This window comes from Rhincodon typus, chromosome 32 (assembly GCF_021869965.1).
Source record: "Rhincodon typus isolate 14 chromosome 32, sRhiTyp1.1, whole genome shotgun sequence".
Lineage (NCBI taxonomy): Eukaryota > Metazoa > Chordata > Chondrichthyes > Orectolobiformes > Rhincodontidae > Rhincodon > Rhincodon typus.
The window spans coordinates 10,830,306-10,850,059 of NC_063363.1; the positions used below are offsets into that span (position 1 = coordinate 10,830,306).

Genomic DNA, 19,754 nt, shown 5'->3' on the forward strand with positions numbered 1-19,754 from the left:
TCATAGAGTGATACAGCTCGGAAACAGACCCTATGGTCCAGCCAGTCCATACCGACCATGTTCCCAAACTAAACTAGTCCCACCTGTGTGCTTGGTCCATATCCCTCCGAATCTTTCCTATTCATGTTCTTATTCAAATGTCTTTTAAACGTTGTTACTGTATCGACATCCATCACTTCCTCTGACAGTTCATTCCACACAAAAACCACTCTGTGTAAAAAAGTTGCCCCTCATGTCCTTTTTAAATCTTTCTCCTCTCACCTTAAAAAAAGACCCCTAGTTTTGAATTCCCCCATCCTAGGGGGGAAAACCCATGTCATTCACCTCATCCTGCCCCTCATGATTTTATAAACCTCAATACAGTCATCCCTCAACTTCCTACATTCCAGTGAATGAAGTCCCAGTCTATTTTTATACCTCAAACCCACCATTCCCAGCAAGATCCTGGCAAATCTTTTCTAAGGGCAGTTGCGAATCGACCACGTTGCCGTGGGTCTGGAATCATGTGTAGGCCAGACAATGTAAGGATGGCAGACCTCTTTCCCGAAAAGACATTAGTAAACCAGATGAGTTTCGACAACCATCGATTTAGATTCATGGTTACAGATTTGAAATTTATAGTCCAGGTTTATTTGTTGAATTTAGATTTCACCAGCTTCCATGGTGGGATCTGAACCTGGGCTTAGCCTGGACCTCTGATTATTCAGTGATATTACCACAATGCCATCACCTTCCTTAACAGGAGACAGGGGAGAACTCTTCTGCCTTGCTTCAAAACACATGTTGACTCAATGGGCCGAATGGCCTGCTTCCACTCTGTAGGGATTCTATGATGATGATTCTACAGTGCCATGTTACCATTTACATCCACGTGATAGGACAGAGACAGGGTCTTGGTTTCATTCCTGATCGGAGGTACAGCCCCTTAGACAGTGCAGCACTCCCACAAATATTCACTGGGCGTGTCGGCTTAGATATGGAGTTGTCTGGACAGGGGCTGGAGCCCACGACCTTTTGATTCGTAGGCGAGAGAAATCACAAGAGAGGGAGCTACAGGCAGCTCCCCAGCAGAAAGAGAAAAATAATTTTGACATGAAACGCTAATGGAAGGTTGTTCACAGGTATCTCTCTGCAGGTGTCAGGAGATCTGCTACTTGTCATATTGAAAAAAATATTCCAGGGGGAGATGTAATGCAACAATGGAGAGACAATAAGCAACGGATAAAATGACAGGCTCCCCACTAGTGTTGAAACACTAGCCCACACTAAATGCTGGCAGAATGCCAATCAGCCCACTCAATTCCTGCTTGGCAAGCGCCCAAGCCCAGAAGACTATGAAGAAGAGGGCATTTTCCCGTAAGGCAGAGGACAAAGTCAAATGTACACAGGGTGCAGGAAGGTTTTATCCAAGCTGCCAGGAAACTCTCTCAAAACTGACATGAAGCTAGTGATAGACCAGGTGTCTGCATACAAATGGTGCCTGTGGTTTCAGAATGGAAATGAACAAGGAAACAGACAGTGCCTAAAAAGGAGGGGACTTTTCAGGTCTCTTTTGAACACAGGGAACTGAAAGTGAACAAGGCAGATTTCACCTGTGCTAGATGCTTGGCCACGAGCATCAGACTAATCATCTCTGGGTTGGCCGTAGAATCTCAGTTCCTGGTTGCTCTCTAGGGATAACTGCAACAAACCTCACTTGTGTTCATGGCAGGTTTCGACTCTCCCACACTGCAGAACAGACTCGGACATGTGGTTTGGACATCAGATGGTTGGGGGTCCACATACAACTCTACAGAGCAGAGACCAGCCCTTTGTGACCACCCTACCCCAGTGTTTCCCAAATGTCTCCTAATTCTGATGCCATTTTATTGTCCAAAATTTGCCTTAACCCAAACAGAGAGTGGGGTAGGTGACGTGGGGTAGTTGGAAGATTTAAGAGATCCATGAGACTGGGGTATGTAATCGGGGATGTAATCGGGAATGGAACGGTTTAATTCACAGAGATTTTAAGTGAAAAAGGACCCACTTTTCCACAGGAGATAGCAAAAACTGCTGATGCTGGAGTCAGAGATAACACAGTCTGGAGCTGGAGGAACACAGCAGGCCAGGCAGCATCAGAGGAGCAGTGTTTCGGGTCGGGACCCTTCTTCAGAAAATCTTTTCCACAGGATTTTGCAAAACATACCAACAGGCCTCAAAAAATTCAGCCAGTTGTGGCCACGTCCATTATAAAAGAATGGCTGAGAGGATGGCACACTGGTCAGCACTGCTGCCTCACCACGCCAGGGACCTGGGTTCGATTCCAGCCTCCAACACCTGTCTGTGTGGAGTTTGCACATTCTCCCCATGTCTGCACGGGTTTCTTACAGGTGCTCTGCTTTCCTCCCACAGTCCTAAGATGTGCAGGTTAGGTGGATTGGCCACGTTAAATTACCCGTAGAGTCCAGGAATGTGCAGGCTAGGTCAATTAGCTAATGGCAAATGCAGGGTTACAGGGATAGGGTGGGATGCTTTTCGGAGGGTCAGTGAACACTCGATAGGCCAAATGACCTGCTTCCACACTGCAGTGATTCTACGATTTAAAGGGGCCGCTCAGCTGTTGGGACTCGGTCAGAGCTCAGGATGCCAACTTTGGGAAGCCCTGCTCTACACCGAGGTTGCTTTGACTGAATCTTCCTAACACATGACCTCCACTAGCTAGAAGGTCAACAACTGAGCATGCGAGCAAACATCAGCATCTCAGAGTTCCCCTTCAAGGCACACATCGGTCTTAGTTGAACATTTAGGTGGGTGACACTCTTGCTTCCAAGCTACAGGGTTCTGAGTTCAAGTCCCACTCCAGGGTTTGAGCCCAACAGTCAAGGACTGAGGAAAGGAGCTTGACAAAGGTGGATGTGGAAAAGGCGTTTCCTCTTGTGCGTCAGTACAGAACAAGGGGGGCACCGTTTTAAAATTGAAGGTCGCGTCAGAGAATCTGAAGTCCAGTATAACGCTTCTTCAGAACCAAAGACTCAAAACATTAACTATCTCCATCAATGCCGCCAGACCTGCCGAGCTTCTCCAGCATTCTCCATGTTTGTTTCCAATTTCCAGTATCCCCACAGTGCTGAATGGGCTTTTATTTGAGGAAAACTTTTGTTTGACTTTAGAGCTCTGTGCCTCAGAAGAGGAGTCACTGAATATTTTTAAGGCAGAGGTAAATAAATGGGGGGAGGGGGTCAAATGTTATGGGGGAGATGGGAATTGAAATTCGAAGCACAGATCAACCATGATCTTATTGAATGGCAGAGCAAGCTGTAGGGCTAAATGATCTATTCTGCTCCCATTTCATACGTCAATAGGAGCCACGCACTGTCCTACAATCATAGAATCCCTATGGTGTGGAAGCAGATCATTTGGCCCATCGATTCCATACCGATCCTCCGAAGAGCATCCCACTCGTCAATGTTTAGCCCACTTTCAACATTAAAAAAAACAAACTGCCTATCTCGTCATTATCGCTGCTGTGGAGTTTGCTGTACACAATTTGGTTACCATGCTCCTCACATTACAATAAGGACTACATTTCAAGCCAGATGCTATATAAATGCAAGATTTCACTTTTCTCCTTCTTTCACACACAAGCATACTACACCATACTGTACGCCAGCTCATTGAGTCATAGGTCACCAGGTGAAATTTCTAACTCCAGCAATGCAGCATGTCACTGAGTAAAATCCCTTCTCAAGGGCAACAAAGGAATGGGCAATAACCATTGGTCTGGCCAGTGACAACCTGAGATTGAATAAATGAAAGGAAACAGATAACTGGCATAGTGGGAAATAACAAACTGGGTCTGGATTTCCATCTCCTACAGTTTGCAACTTTTGTCCACCCATTGGAGAACAGTATGGAACAACCGAAAGAATTTTTCCAGACTAATTAATAACCTGCTTGAAGCTGCTCAATGCTCCTGCTATGACCAAAAGGTCCACAATCCTACTTGAACACAGGGCCATCCAGCTCAGAGCTAACGGTGCCTCGTCTCCTTCAGTAAACACTCTCCCAGCGAGCTCACCAACTGGTATAACAGGATGCAAATTCCAAATTCCTTGGAACAATAAAACTGTTTGCTGTGAGGTTGCAACAGAGCCCAATTCCCATTTGTTACAACTAAACGTTTCCCTTCAAATTCAGTCAGGAACACAACGTTCCAGCCAAGTTGCTGGATGTTTTGTTTTTAGGGTTGTTGTGGTTGACTTGGTGGTAAGGGAAAGGATGTGGGGGACGAAGGATCAGACAAATGCCCATGTTTGGGCAAACCTATCTGGGATTCAGGGCCTAGTTTAGGCTGCCGGAGGTTTTAAGCTGTCACAGATCCACTGCTTCCTGCGAGATAAGATTGACAACAAGTGAACTAAAGAAGGAGAAAAGCGCAAGCACAAGCACATTCTGAGAATGGGCCGTGATGCATGGGCTGATCACCCTTGAGAGAATAATGACATCAGAAAATAAGAAATTGGAGCATGAGGAGGCCATATGGCCCCTTGAACCTGGCCCTCTGGTCAATAATCTCATGGCTGATCTGACCTGACCTTAAGCAATGCAATGGTTGTGTCCCTACCTCTGGGTCAGAAGGTCCAGGTTCAAATCCCAGCTGCCACACAGACAATAAGTCATAACACATTTGAACAGGCTGATTAAAAATATCTAAACTAAGGCATAATTTTATTTTAGGGCTCTTATAGTGCAATGGTAGTGTTACTATCTCTGAGGCAAGAGACCAGAGTTCAGGTCCCACATTTTCCAAAGGTGTCTAATAAGACCTCGGAATAGTCCAATTAGGAAATATTCAGATTAAAATCAAAAATCTGCCTAAATCAGCCTTAAACATATTCAATGATCCAGTCTCCTTTGGGGAGAGAACTCCAAACACTAACGTCCATCAGAGAGTACATTCCTCATCATCCCTGTTTTTGAATGGGAGCTGCCTTATTCTAGAACTGTGTATCCCCTCGGCTAGGTTTCCGTGGGGGATGAAACTCAGCATCTGTCCTGCCAAGCCCCCTCTGAATCTCACATGCTGGCTTTTTGACAATGCTCTGAGGACCTAGACATCCACCTCCAGCAACAACCCTCCCCAACTGTTCTGGAGACTCCACAAATTATAGATTAATTTCGTAAGCACTGGAGCAAGCAGCTGGAGTGAAAGAACGTGCAGATGTTTTGTTCAATTTGTTTACTGGTTGTAAAAATAGTGGTGGATGGGAATAAAGGGTAGGACGGTTGGATTGGGGGGGGGGCAGTGGTTAGTGTTCATGTGCTGAAAGATCCAGGAATATATCTAACCAGAGTAAGCAACCTTGTGTGTTAACAAGACAAAGAGTTGAAAGGTACGAATTTTATTTTTATTGCACAGTCATTAAGCTGGGTGTTTAATTTTAACATAAAGCAATGGGTGTGAATACTGCCGCTGGAACTCCTACACAATCTCCACGATGCTCAGGGCACAGCTCCAGCTCCTTTTGTCAACAGATTCTAAGATAACCGAGATACAGCTCCTGTCCATGAAGGACTGTGACAGGTTTCACAAGAAACAGAACGGCAAGACTAGGTGAGATTTTGAAAGGGTCTGGGCCTTGAATGAGCTTTTAGGATAGGACAGTGATTAGATGAATTGCCTAAGGCATTGTTTAAGGGCTCACCCAATAGCTCAGTGGGCATTAAGGATGACTCTATGACAAGAGAGATAACCAGGCTTTGACTGACGCATATATTTTGTTAATCAACCTGTACAGTGATGTTATTGAGCAAGTGGGACTTGCGTCCAGGTCTCCTAGGCCAGAGGTAGGGACATTCCCACCATGGAACAACAGCCTCACTTTGACTGATGTGTGGGTAACAAGGAAAGCATATCACTTCCCGGAGGGTTAACTGAATTGGAGTGAAGCCACAGATAGGAACCCGGTTTTTATTTTCTTCACCTTCCCTCCTCCCTCAATTCTGATTCAAAGCCATCGTCACCCTGTTGTACAGTCTCTACAGCTACCTCTTAATATTAACTTCAAGCATTTCAAGAGAAGGTTAAGGGTGAATACCATTGGGTGTATAAAATATTAAATAGCATGGAGAAGACAAACGTGGAATGACATTGTAAGGATTATCCCGTGCTGACACCACGTTAGCCAAGGACAGGTATACTCCACGTGGACCATCAATGCATAAACACTTCCCAGACTAGATCTGAATGCCACCAACATCTGCTTTAAGTGTCCCGTCCTGCCTCCTATCCTCAGCCTTCATTCCCTCTACTACTGACGCACAGTGGCAGCAGCTTGTACTATCTATAAGATCTGCTGCAGTAACTCATCAAGGATCCTTCCAAACCTGTGACCTTTACCTAGAAAAACAAGGGCAGCAGATGCATGGGAATACCACCACCACCACCAACTTCAGGTTCCCCTCTAAGCCACATAACATCTTGATTTGAAGTTGTATCACTGTTCAGTCACTGTCACTGGTTGAAAATCCTGGAACTCCCACCCTAACCACACTGTGGGTGTCCCTACACCACATGGAATGCAGAGAGTTAGGAAAATGGCTCATCAACCCCTTCTTCAGGGGCAATTAGGAATGAGTGACATCTGGCCTAGTCAGCAATGCCCACATCCTGGGAGAGGAAAAGAAAAGAGAAATTCCAAACATTCATTATCTTTCAATAAAAAACGTTCTTGCTAATTCGTCTGTTCTAAATGCAACTTTCACTAATTGAAATTCATACCCTCTGGTCTTACTAACTGAAATAACTGGGAAGTCACATTCAGACTAAAGGATGACCCACTGCATCACAAAGTCTATGAAACCTAATTCTGGTCTTGAGAAACTTCAAGGCTTTCATCCCATTTCCACCAAAGATCATGACAATGCCTGCGCAAGAGGAGCCCAATGCAGCTGTTTTGTACTCCAACTGGCATAGTTTACACAGCACTTTACTGTCTTGCTTAGCTCTAAAGCTTATAAAGGAGATAACAACTAAACGTTTAAATAGGAAAAGGAATGTATATGTATAATGAAGCTGATTCATTATGGTTTCACACCATAAAAAAAAAACCGCAGAATACAATCCTAAACAAAAAAACTTTAGAAATCCCACAAGAGCATTTCCTAAAAATGGGCTTTGACTTATTGAGTCACTGTAATTCCGTGGCCCTGATGTTGTCTCATACGTGGCAGTTAACACCACTATTGCTACAAAACACTGTCTTCTCTGACTCAATGTGACCGATGCAATGGAAGATGCACTAATCTTTCTTAACATTTTTACAGCACAGTCAAAGAGACCATTCAAGCTGTCACAATTGCATTATCCTGCTGAATCAGTCCTGTCCTCTTAACCCCATTCCCAGATGTTTTACTAGAAGCGGAATTATATTATAACAGGGATTAAAACCTATTCATATCAGAATTTAAATGAAAAGTTTAAAAAAAAATCTGGTTTCCTTACAGTGACTTTTCCTGAAAGTACATCTTTCTTCATATTTATTAGAAGGTACTTAAGGTAAAAGCTGATAACAGATTCCTCCATCATCCATGAAACATTGAAAAGTCACACACTAAACAGGAATCCTTAACACTGCATTACTAATGAGCACAGTGAGGACTAAGAATGTAATTTCAAAGACTCCAGTGACTTATATTCACTGCCATGGAAATTAGACATCAAGTGAAATTGACGCCAATTACACATGGTTATATGTATGTGACACATCTATAACACTGATGTCCATGAGGTCATTTCCACCTCATCGCCAACATCATTCAAGTGGTTTACCGTGAGTCTCAGGATTTGAGAGTGGAAGCTCTTATTTATTCAATGATTTGCTGTTGATTTTTTTTTATTCATTCACGGGATGAGGGCGTCACAGGCCAGGCCAGCATTTGTTGCCCATCCCTAATTGCCCAGAAGGCAGTTAAGCATCAACCACAGTGCTGTGGGTCTGGAGTCACATGTAGGCCAGACCAAGTAAGTTTTCTTCCCTAAAGGACATTAGTGAACCAGATGGGTATCTTCCCAACAATTTGCAATGGATTCACAGTCATCATTAGATTCATAATTCCAGACATTTATTGAATTCAAATTCCACCAGCTGCTGTGGCGGGATTCGAACACGGGTCCCACGAATGTTACCTGGGTCTCTGGATTAACACCCCAACGCTAATACCACTAGGTCATTGCCTCCCCTCAGACTGTAAGCTGAAACAACCTCGAGTGCAATCCTCTGGAGTAGTGTAGAATCATTGACAGCAACTCCTGGACTTCCACAATATTCTACATCCCAAAGATGCTGTCACTTAGAGAAGAAATGACGGCGAACATTAATAATTTCAAACTGGGTCATGGCTCCCTTTAATGTGCTGTATATTTTTATATTAAAAAAAAACTTACACTTTTTTACTGAGCAGCAGTCCTTCCTGGGCCCACTTGAGGTATCTTGTTGGCTCATGTTGCTGACTGAAGAGAAGCTCATTAAATACATTTATAAAAGTGAGGTGACAGTGTTGCAAATAACGCTCTGATGTCATCTTGCACCAGTCAGAAGCCATCTCTTCTAAAGGGATGAGAAAACATGGGAAAAGTTGAAACACCAACAGGATGTGAAAAGAATGACTTTTATGTTCACCATTTGACTCTTAAATGGCATATTAATATTTCCCATATTTAACCTTTAACATCAGTGTATTATCAGAGGTTTGTGTTTTAAGTACCAAAATTGGCAACTTAGATGCTCGCATTTGCTTTCAATCATTGCTATTACAATATGTTCATTTTGGAACCATATCGAGTTAGAAATAATTGTACAACAATAGTCTCAGCTACTTTGCCTGCCTCTACCACACAACGTCTGTGTCTGCAGTAGGCAGTCAAACACAGCATCTCTTCTCCTCCAGAACTAAATTTGCAGTGCCCTGCATTCTGAGGCAAAAATTCAGGGCACAATATAATCTTTCAGGTTCAATTTTATCTGACACACTGTAGACTTTGGCTTATTGATAGAATAAAGCACTGGAGGCTCAATTAGTTAATTGTTTGTATTCTGCCCTGAAACTGTAGTATGCACACCATAGAACTGTTGCAAACTGTTGCATAGAACAGTCAACTGAGAATATGGTGCAAGCAAACACATGAATACAAATCAGAAAAATTGTTGTTGAATTTACCATGTGATTTGAATCACCCACAATAGCTTGGTTCTTGCTCCTACATCATTAACTCTGGCATTTTGCAACAATCGATCACTGGCCCCTCCTCTTTCTCGTCCATGCACTACCCCTCCGTGACATCACCCTAAAGTTAGTTGTTGAGTGTATAGTAGAAATTGAGTGACGGTACTGAGCTCCACCTCACCACCACCTTTCTTGACACCCCCAGCGTTGCTAAGTGATCAGTCAATACAGTGTGGAACTGGAGGAACACAACAGGTCAGGCAGCGTCAGAGGAGCAGGAAAGTCGACATCTCGGGCCTAGGCCCTTCATCAGAGGCCTGACTCTCCTATTCCTCTGATGCTGCCTGACCTGCTGTGTTCCTCCAGCTCCACGCTGTATCAACTCTGACTCCAGCATGTGCAGTTTTTGCTATTTCCTTACTAAGTGATCGGACTGCTTCTCTGACACCCAGAATTGGGTGAGCAGAAATTTCTTCTAATTAATGTTGGGAAGACTGATGACATTGTTTTCACACATTGCTCCAAGCTCTACTCTCTAGCTACTGACTTCAGCTTTCTGCTTGGCAACTGTCTGATGTTAAACCAGAGATAATAGGAACTGCAGATGCTGGAGAATCTGAGATAACAAGTTGTAGAGCTGGATGAACACAGCAGGCCAAGCAGCATCAGAGGAGCAGGAAGGCTGACGTTTCGGGCCTAGACCCTTCTTCAGAAATGGGGGAGGGGAAGGGGTTTCTGAAATAAATAGGGAGAGAGGGGAAGGCAGATAGAAGATGGATAGAGGAGAAGATAGGTAGAGAGGAGACAGACAGGTCAAAGAGGCGGGATGGAGCCAGTAAAGGTGAGTGTAGGTGGGGAGGTAGGGAGGAGATAGGTCAGTCCAGGGAGGACAGACAGGTCAAGGGGGCGGGATGAGGTTAGTAGGTAGGAGATGGGGGTGGGACTTGAGGTGGGAGGAGGGGATAGGTAGGAGGAAGGACAGGTTAGGGAGGCGGGGATGAGCTGGGCTGGTTTTGGGATGCGGTAGGGGGAGGGGAGATTTTGAAACTTGTGAAGTCCACATTGATACCATTGGGCTGCAGGGTTCCCAAGCGGAATATGAGTTGCTGTTCCTGCAACCTTCGGGTAGCATCGTTGTGGCACTGCAGGAGGCCCAGGATGGACATGTCGTCTGAGGAGTGGGAGGGGGATTTGAAATGGTTCGCGACTGGGAGGTGCAGTTGTTTAGTGCGAACCGAACGTAGGTGTTCTGCAAAGCGGTCCCCGAGCCTCTGCTTGGTTTCCCCGATGTAGAGGAGGCCTTGACCTATCCGTCCTCTCTGGACTGACCTATCTCCTCCCTACCTCCCCACCTACACTCACCTTTACTGGCTCCATCCTGCCTCTTTGACCTGTCTGTCTCCTCTCTACCTATCTTCTCTTCTACCCGCCTCCCCCTCTCTCCCTATTTATTTCAGAAACCCCTTCCCCTCCCCCATTTCTGAAGAAGGGTCTAGGCCCGAAACGTCAGCCTTCCTGCTCCTTGGCCTGCTATGTTCATCCAGTTCTACATGATGTTAAACCAGTCTATGTTTGCAGCCTTGGTGTCATATGTAACCTCAAGATAATATGCTGACCATATAGCTACACCACCATAAAGACCAGTTAAGGACAAAGAACAGTACAGCACAGGAACAGGCCCTTCCGCCCTCCAAGCCTGCACCGACACATTTTTCCCTTCCATGCTAAAACTATCTTCACTTACAGGATCTGTATCCCTCTATTCCCTTCCTATTCATATATTTGTCTAGGTGCTTGTTGAATGCCACTATTGTGTCTGCTTCCACCACCTCCTCTGGCAGTGCATTCCAGGCACTCACCACACTTTGTGTGAAAAACTTGCCTCGCACATCTCCCTCAAAAAACTCAATCGATTTAGTGAGGCATAACTTTCCCTGCACAAAAACATGCTGTCTATCGCTAATAAGTCCATTTGCTTCTAAATATGTATAGATCTTGTCCCCGAGAATCTTTTCTGATAATTTCCCTACCGCCAATGTGAGACTCACAGGCCTGCAATTTCCAGGATTATCCCTGCTACCCTTCTCAAACAATGGGACAGCATTAGCTACTCTCCGATCCTCTGGGAACTCACCTGTGACCAAACAGGATACAAAGATGTCTGTCAATGCTGTTATTTCCACCTTGGTAACATCACATGATTTAGCTCGTCTGCTGCCAAAACTCTTTTTCCTCATTTCATTCCCTCTATACTTTGCTGTTTCATCATACTCCTGACTCATCTCCAACATTCTAATCTTCATAAAATTCAGGCAATCCAAAGCACAATGGCACATCTTTACTTCCACAAGTTGCATTCACTTAGTGTCCCTGCACTCACTGACAACACCTTGATTTTATAAATGAATTGGATTGAATTGAATCATTTATTGTCACTTGTGTTCAATGTAAAAATACAGTGAAAAGTGTGTACCTTCGCCGTACATACACGGTGCCATTCACAGTAACTTAGAATAAGAAAAGAAAAAAAGATAACTCAAGAGAGCCCAACTGTCCTTTCCACTGCTGCAGTTCCCCCTCCAGGCTTTCCAGTCCTCATGCTGGTTTTGAAATTCCTTCATGGTCTCATCTCTTCCCATCTTTGTAATCTCCTCCAGGCCCAGAAGCGTCCAAGATATCTGCTCCACTAACTGGTCTCTGAAGAATTCCTGATGTTAATCACTCCACCAATACCTGCAGTTGCTTCACCCCACTAAGCTTTGGAAGTCTCTCCACTCCACCTTGCCTTTCTCCTTCAAGATATTTCTTAAAAACTTGCCTTTATAACACTCCAGCAAAGTATCTTGAGATAATGTACGGACATTAAGTAGAAATTGTTGTTGTTATTATAAAACTGAACCACACAGGCCAGGGCTCCCTCGGGTATCATCCATACCTACATGAGGTGGCACTGTGGTTAGCACTGCTGCCTCACAGCACCAGAGACCCTGGTTCGGTTCCAGTCTTGCGTGGCTATCTGTGAGAAGTTGGCACATTCTCCCTATGTCTGCATGGGTTTCAGTTTCCTCCCACAGTCCAAAGGTGTGCAAATTAGGTGGATTGGTCATGGTAAATTGTCCCAAAGTGTCCAGAGATATGCAGGCTAGGTGAATTAACCATGGGAAATGCAGGATTACAGAGATATGGTGAGGGGAGGGGTGGTAGGTCTGGTTGGGATGCTCTTTGAAGGGGCAGTGCAGGCTCGATGGGCCAAATGGCCTCTTTCCGCACTGTAGGGATTCAATGATTCTAACCGAAGAATGGACATTACAAGCAGTGACTGGGTGCTCTTGGGTCTTGTGGAGCAGTGTGTAGTTCCACAACCTCTGGACCAGAGCCTATGGCTTCAAGCCCCATCTCGAATTTGATGGCCATGGAAGGCAACCAAACACACCAATCCATAATCCATTCAAGGTGCCTCCAGTAGGAGCAGGAGAAATTCCTGGAAATTCTACCACCACGTTAGTTGCAGCTCAAGATCTTCTCTATAATGAAATATTTTCACACACAGACCGACACACACACACGTGTTAAAGACAACACCTTGAGTAGCATTTAAAGGGCTACAGTCACAGAAGAATGGGGTTCAATATGGCAGCTGCGGACAATCAGAAAAGGAGTAATACACTTTATAATAATTAAAACAGATATCCAAAAATATTTTTTAAATACTTACCAACTGATATTGAAGACCTCATGGTCACAGATTTCTGTAATTAAAAGGTTCTAAGTCAGAATGTTGCATCCAAAATTGATAATGTCTTTACTCGCACTATTTGTAACAAACAACTTTGTAACTTTATAAAATGTTTCCTGAAATAACTATAAACCTATGCAAACACACTTTGATGTGTTAGGCAACCGGGCAGGGTGTTAGGGTGGTTAAGAAGCACATGGGACACTTGCCATTATTAGTCAAGGCACAGAATACAAGAGTTGCGAGATTATGATGGAGCTGTATAGCGCATTAGTTAGGCCACAGCTGGAGTACTGTGTGCAGCTCTGGTAACCATACTATAGGAAGGACATTAGTGCACTGGAGAAGGTGCAGAGGAGATTCACAGAATGTTGCCCAGCAATGATGTGTGTTTTCCTTGGAGCAAGTTGAAAAGTATTAAGGGCACGGATAAGGTCAATAGGAATAAACTTTTACTGTTAGAGGCCAGTCAATTACCAAAGGTCATAGATCTAAGATAAAGGGCAAGGGGTTTAGAAGGGATTTAGGAATTTTTTTTCACCCAGAGGGTAATGAGTATCTGGAACTCACTGTCTGAAAGGTTGGTCGAGGTGGGAATCCTTACGAACACTCGAAATGACATAGCATAAAAGGCAATGGACCAAATACAAGGAAATGGGCTTACAATAGATAGGTGCTTGACACTGGTGCAGACTCAATAAACTGAATGTGCTCATTCTGCGCTGTAATACTGTATGACTCTATACCTATTATAACACATACACATAAGATTCTGATAGTGGCACAAGATGTTGCTTTTTGGTTTTATCCCCGAATTGTTCCATGAGCTCGAAATATCATGTGAGAGGAAGTAGAACATTGTACGCTGCTGGTGGCAGTCGTAATAATGAGACAAGGTAAAGTCACCATAGTCCTAATAGGGCTGCACTGTCATTAGAGAGGAATGACTGGTGGTGGTTTAACCGGAGGATCACCACACCTTGGGCAAGGGGAGAGGTTGAGAAGGAGAGTCCTTCACGCTAACCTCAGCCATTGCAGGAATTGAACCATGCCATTGGCATCACACTGCATTGCAAACCAGCTGTCCAACCAACTGACCAAACTAACTCGAGAGCCTGGCTTTTTTTATTCATTCATGGGATGAGGGCATCGCTGGCTAAGCAGCATTTATTGCCCATCCCTAATTGCCCAGAGGGCAGTTAAGAGTCAACCACTTTGCTGTGGGTCTGGGATCACATGTAGGCCAGACAGGTAAGGGTGGCAGTTTCCTTCCTTAAAAGAACATTAGTGAACCAGATGGGTTTTTAAAAGAATCGACAAAGGATTCATGATCATCATTAAACTCTTAATTCCAGATATTTATCCAATTCAAATTCTACCATCTGCCATGGTGGGATTCAAACCCAGGTCCCCAGAAGAACATCTGGGTCTCTGGATTAACAGTCCAGTGATAATACCACTAGGCCATCGCCTCCCCTATATGGTACAAAAAATTAAAATTAACTCTACAGTGCATGTTTGAAGGAGTGTTGCACTGTTGGCAACGTTACCCTTCAGATGAGATGTTAAACCTCTGCTATCTACCCTTTTAGTTAGACATTAAGATAATCTCACGGGACTGCTTTAAAGAAAAGCAGGCAAGTTCTCCCTAGTGTGCAGTTTTGGGCCCATTATCCAAGGAAGGATATGCTGGCTTTGGAGGGGTCCAAGAAGAACATAGAACATAGGACAGTACAGCACAGTACAGGCCCTTTGGCCCATGATGTTGTGCCGACCTATTATCCTACTCTAAGATCAAACTACCCTGCATTCCCTACATTTTACTGTCATCCATTCCCTACATTTTACTATTATCTTAGATCTATGACCTTTGGTAATTGACTGGCCTCTAACAATAATACTATCCAAGAGTCGCTTAAATGTCTCTAATACATCTGACTCCACTACCACTGCTGGCAGTGCATTCCACACAGCCACCACTCTCCAGAGGAGAGGTCCAGAAGAGGTTTACAAGAATGATCCTGGGGATGAAGGGCTTGTCATATAAGGAGCGGCCGAAGCCTCTGGGTCTGTACTCAATGGAATTTAGAAGGACAAGGGGAGATCTCACTGAAACTTATAGAATGCTCAGAGGCCTGGATAGAGTGGACATGGAGAAGATGTTTCCACTAGTAGGAGAGACTAGGACCAGAGGGCACAGCCTCAAGGTGAAGGGAGGACCCTTTAGAACTGAAATGAGGAGGAATTTCTTCAGCCAGAGGGTGGTAAATCGTTGGATCTCATTGCTGCTGAGGGCTGTGTAGGCTAAGGCATTGAGCGTCTTCAAGATAGAGATCGACAGGTTCTTGGTAAGTAAGGGGATCAAGGATTATGGGGAGAAGGCAGGGGAATGGGGTTGACAAACCTATCAGCCACGATTGAATGGCAGAGTAGATCGATGGGCCAAATGGCCTAATTCTGCTCCTATATCTTATGGTCTCTTACAGTGTCTTAGCTGACATTAACCCATCAAACAACATCACAATAACAAACTGTGATCATTAACACATTGCTACTTCTGGGACCTTGCTGTGAGAAAATTGGCTGTCGTGTTTTTACAGTGATCACACTTCAAGAGCAGTTAATTGTCTGTAAAATGCTTTGAAACAACCTCAGGGTGTGAAAGGAGCTATATAAATGCATCTCTTTTTTAAATAAAAGAGAGTGTATTTTGACAGCTCCAACACAAAAATCACATGATGTTAACTGCCCAGTCAGGGCTAAACTAGGTGAGTTTCACCAAGGCAGATATCAAGCTGGTCTTCATGAGCAACTACAATTCCTGAATCACTCAGCAGAAATCCCTGCAAAGAGTGTGCATGGAAAAGTGAAGGAATAAAGGATCAGACTCAACTGTGATACTCACTGTCAAGGCTGACATAACGAATCATGTTCATCTTAGCAAGGTTCTGAGATTGGTGCTGCTTGTGAAACCATATTCCCAGTAAAAGGGTTAACCCCAGTAGGAAAGAAAATTGGCAAGAAAAAAACCAAACCGTCCCTTCTAAATCTCTATTACAGGCATTCATCCAATTAGATTAAAAAAAAGGTCTTTATTTTTAAAAACCAAGTAACCAAGGTCTGCTAAAGATAAAACCTTCAGTTGAGAGCTTTCAACTAAGCAAATCTAAATGAATACATGTTATGCATTAATTTCCATTTTATACATCCACAATCAAATACAAACAGCAATATAACTTATGACTGCAATCAAAACATGTAGAACATAGAAGGTTTAGACTGGATGTTAAATACTTTTCAAAATAACATTTTTCAACATTTCTTCAGCTGACTTGTAAACAAAGGTTAGATCTCCAGATGCTTCTTATTCAGGTTTCAGATATAAACTCACAGGACAGAGATTCAATTGATTTATCAACAGAATAAAATGTCAAAAATATTGATGGACAAATAACTACTTCTTGATCTGGGGGACTTAGTTTTCTATGTTTTGCTAACCATCATAGCTGATCGGGCTGAATGGCCTGTTTCTGTGCTGTATGTCCATAATAAAGCTGCTCACCAGGCAAGCATCTCTGTTAAAAGTGTATGCAGAGATATCAGATTAGTTTCGGCTGGCATGTCAAAAAATACTCCTGACTGAAGGAGTAACGTAAGGAGTGATAGTCCCACATGGACCATAGGCATCTCTCTCCATTAACGAGAGACAATCGGTTATGAATACTTTAAGAGTATCCATTCCTTAAATGTGGGGTAAGGTAAGGAGGCAGGGCTTCAATGAACTACCACAGCCACTGCAGAGAATGAAACCACGTTGACTTTATCCTGAACTCCAACTCTGGCTATTCAGCCAATTGAGCTAACTGCACTTCAGTGAAATAATTAGGGGGTCACCAGTGTTTCTGCACCCAAGCCCGGGTTGGTATCCTCTGCTCTCAGGTCATGAAAATATACCAAAGAAAAATGGACACAGAAAGCTTTCATCATCCAGTGATGCACAAGGCAGGAAAGAAAACAAGAGCTTGCTCTGCTTCTGTAACTTGCATCTCTTTTGCGCAGGTTACAAGCCTGTCCCCAAAGACATGACAAACACAATGCCACATCAAGCACGACAGTCAGGTGGAAGACATTCCCACTCTCACGGCCTGCTGTCAGCGTATGGGCAGGACTCGCAGGTTACCAATCAACCTTCCTGGTCATGAACTCACCTTCTCTGACTATCAAGTCCTCGAGTGGGACTGGGATGTGGTATTTCTAGCTCAGAAGCAGAGACATTACTGACTCTGTCCCCAGGGCTACCCAAGAATCAGACCTTGCAAAAATCCACCTTTTCTTTTTTCCTCACAGAATGCACCACAGCCAAAGAAATACTTTTGAAGTACAATCACTATTGTAAATGAGGCAAAACCAACAGGCAGCAGGGGTTACAACCTCCAACAAACAGCAATGAGATCAACGACCACATCACCTGGTTTAACGGCACCAGTTGTGAAAATTGAGCAAAACTACTCTACATTATTTTTGCAAAAAGTCGATATCTTTTACATTAAAAATGACTCTGGGTCAGGGAACATCTGTGAAGAGCAACAGAGTTACCATTTCAGTTGAGCAGCCCACCATCTGTCTGACCTGCTGAGCTTTTCCAGCCTTTTTTTTGTCTTTACTTCAGGTTTCCAGCATCTGTAGTATTTTGCTTTTGGAAATCATTTACTTTCTGGGTGTAACATTTCATCCAAAAATGACAGTGTAGCATACACTCAGTACTGCATTGGAGTGAAAGCCCAGGTAAGGTACTCAAGATCTGCAGGGAGGCTTAAACCTACAACCTTCTGTCACAGAAACAACAGTGCTGCAGTGAGGAAGGCTTAGAACAGGATAGTGAATGACTCCGATTGTGAATTGCTGTTTAGCTTTATTCTGATGGAACTGTCACTAGGATGAGGTAATAGTTTGTTTTCATTTATGTCCACTTGCAAGCAGGAATGAACGTACGAGTAGTAAATCACGTGCAGCAATGAAATTTAGGAAAAGTTTCAAGTGTTAAACCACTTGCCCCAGCCTGGGATGGTTCGCTTCATTCAAAAAGGAATGAAATTCTCATGGATTGGGGGTATATGCATCAAAACACAGTGCTAGGAAAATATTTGACATTTTATTTTGTGTCCAATCTGACCAGCTTTGCACAACAGCACCCCGTGTTCCTGGTGAGTGGCCTGGCTCAGAAGTTCCAAATGGAAAGAATAGGCCTACACACAAATAACAATGAAACGTGCTGAGATAGAAAAGAAAACATGATATGGCGAGAATATAAATGAAGAAAAGGAGTGATTTGAGCCTCCTGGCTGACAGTTTCTAGGGGCAGGAACGGGGTGTAACTATCCACATACAATATTCACCCCTGTTCAATTCCAAGCAGCGAACAAAGCCCTTCAACTTTACCAACCCAGTACATGAGTGCAGACCAAAGCTTCTTCCCCAGTGCAGGACAAAGATGGTGCTGCATTGTCAGATGTGCCATTTTTTCAAGACAGGCATTACACCAAGGCCCTCTCAGGTAAAAAGATCCAATGACATCATTTCAAAGAAGAGCAGGGAAGTGTTCCCCGGTCTGTTCATCCAGCTCTACACCTTGTTATCCCAGTCAATGTTGCTCACTTAATCAACATCACAAAAACAGATGATTTGGTCATTCTCCTATTGCTGTTTAGTGGGGAACTTGCTGAGCTCAACTCGTCCACAACATTTGGCACAATACACAAGCGACTAGGCTTCAAAAGTACTTCACACGCTGCAAAGCTCTTAAATGTGCCTGGTGTGTCATGAAAGGCACGACGCAAATGCACTTGTTTCTTTTCCCTGCATTTTCACGGCACATGACAGGCGGTGCTGGAGGCAGAGTTCCAGCGATGCTAAGGTCATGCCCCCAAACCAATCCCCACACATGCAACTGAAACCGAGGTGCTTTAAAGACAAAACACTCACAGAGAAGATATCCCTGGAAATTCAAACTGCATCCAGGCAGAACTCTTTCCGTTCCGCCTCTCTCCCAACTCCATCTGAATCCGGCCAGATCAGTCCCTGTACGCCCCCCACCCCTCCAAAATAAATAGGAAGCCCCGAATGGCTTTCGAATGGGACGAGGGCTGAACAAAATTGCTACACTTAATATTGGACTTAAGTTTTTTTTGAGGGGGGTGGGTGGAATTAAGACAGAGATACCTGCCAAAATTGTAACTGCCAGGTCAGTTAGAAAATGAAAAGGAAGAGACAAGTGAGGGGAAAGGTGTGGGTTGATATGGGCAATCTTTCACACGCTGGGAGAAACGAGGTAAATTTTCCCCCCAGCTCGCTACAATGTAACCCGCGCGCTGTTTGATACATCACGGCGCTTTGAAACTGAAGCACGCTGCCGGCTCTCCTCACCATATGTCGCTGCGATTTCACCCACGGATATCTGTGTCTCTCCTCTCCTCTTCCAACTAGAAAAACCCACACATGTACACACACATACACAACAGAACTAAAGCTATCGCGAGCGTTCAGACGGGGAAAATAATTAAAAGGGGCATTGCACCTTCCGTTGATTCAGAAGTCCAAACGTGCTCCCTTTGGCATGTTTTCTCAAGAAACGATCTATATGCTTTTGCGCGGCACTTTTATTTCAAATTTATCCCTCGGATTTAATTACTGTCTACGGACTGAAATTACACTGCCATTTGTCAATCCTGATTTGCTTCTCTTGTGAAAGCCCATGTCCTCTCAAAGTATGATGAAAGGAGAAAGGTTGGGTTTTGCTTCCAGGTCAGCTAACAGG

General features: G+C 44.0%; 1 protein-coding gene across 1 annotated transcript in view; it reads right to left on the bottom strand.

The window, feature by feature from the left end:
- LOC109917571 (E3 ubiquitin-protein ligase TTC3-like) overlaps window positions 1–19,439 on the bottom strand; it is a 110,379-nt gene extending 90,940 nt beyond the window's left edge. Inside the window, exons 1-3 of the mRNA XM_048615338.1 lie at window positions 19,364–19,439; window positions 12,920–12,953; window positions 8,426–8,588 (exon numbers count right to left, since the gene is read on the bottom strand). Of these exons, the coding sequence (XP_048471295.1) occupies window positions 8,426–8,588; window positions 12,920–12,953; window positions 19,364–19,366 (200 nt within the window). The 5' untranslated portion in view covers window positions 19,367–19,439. The remainder of the gene's footprint in view (window positions 1–8,425; window positions 8,589–12,919; window positions 12,954–19,363) is intronic.
- Between the last annotated feature and the right edge of the window lie 315 nt (window positions 19,440–19,754).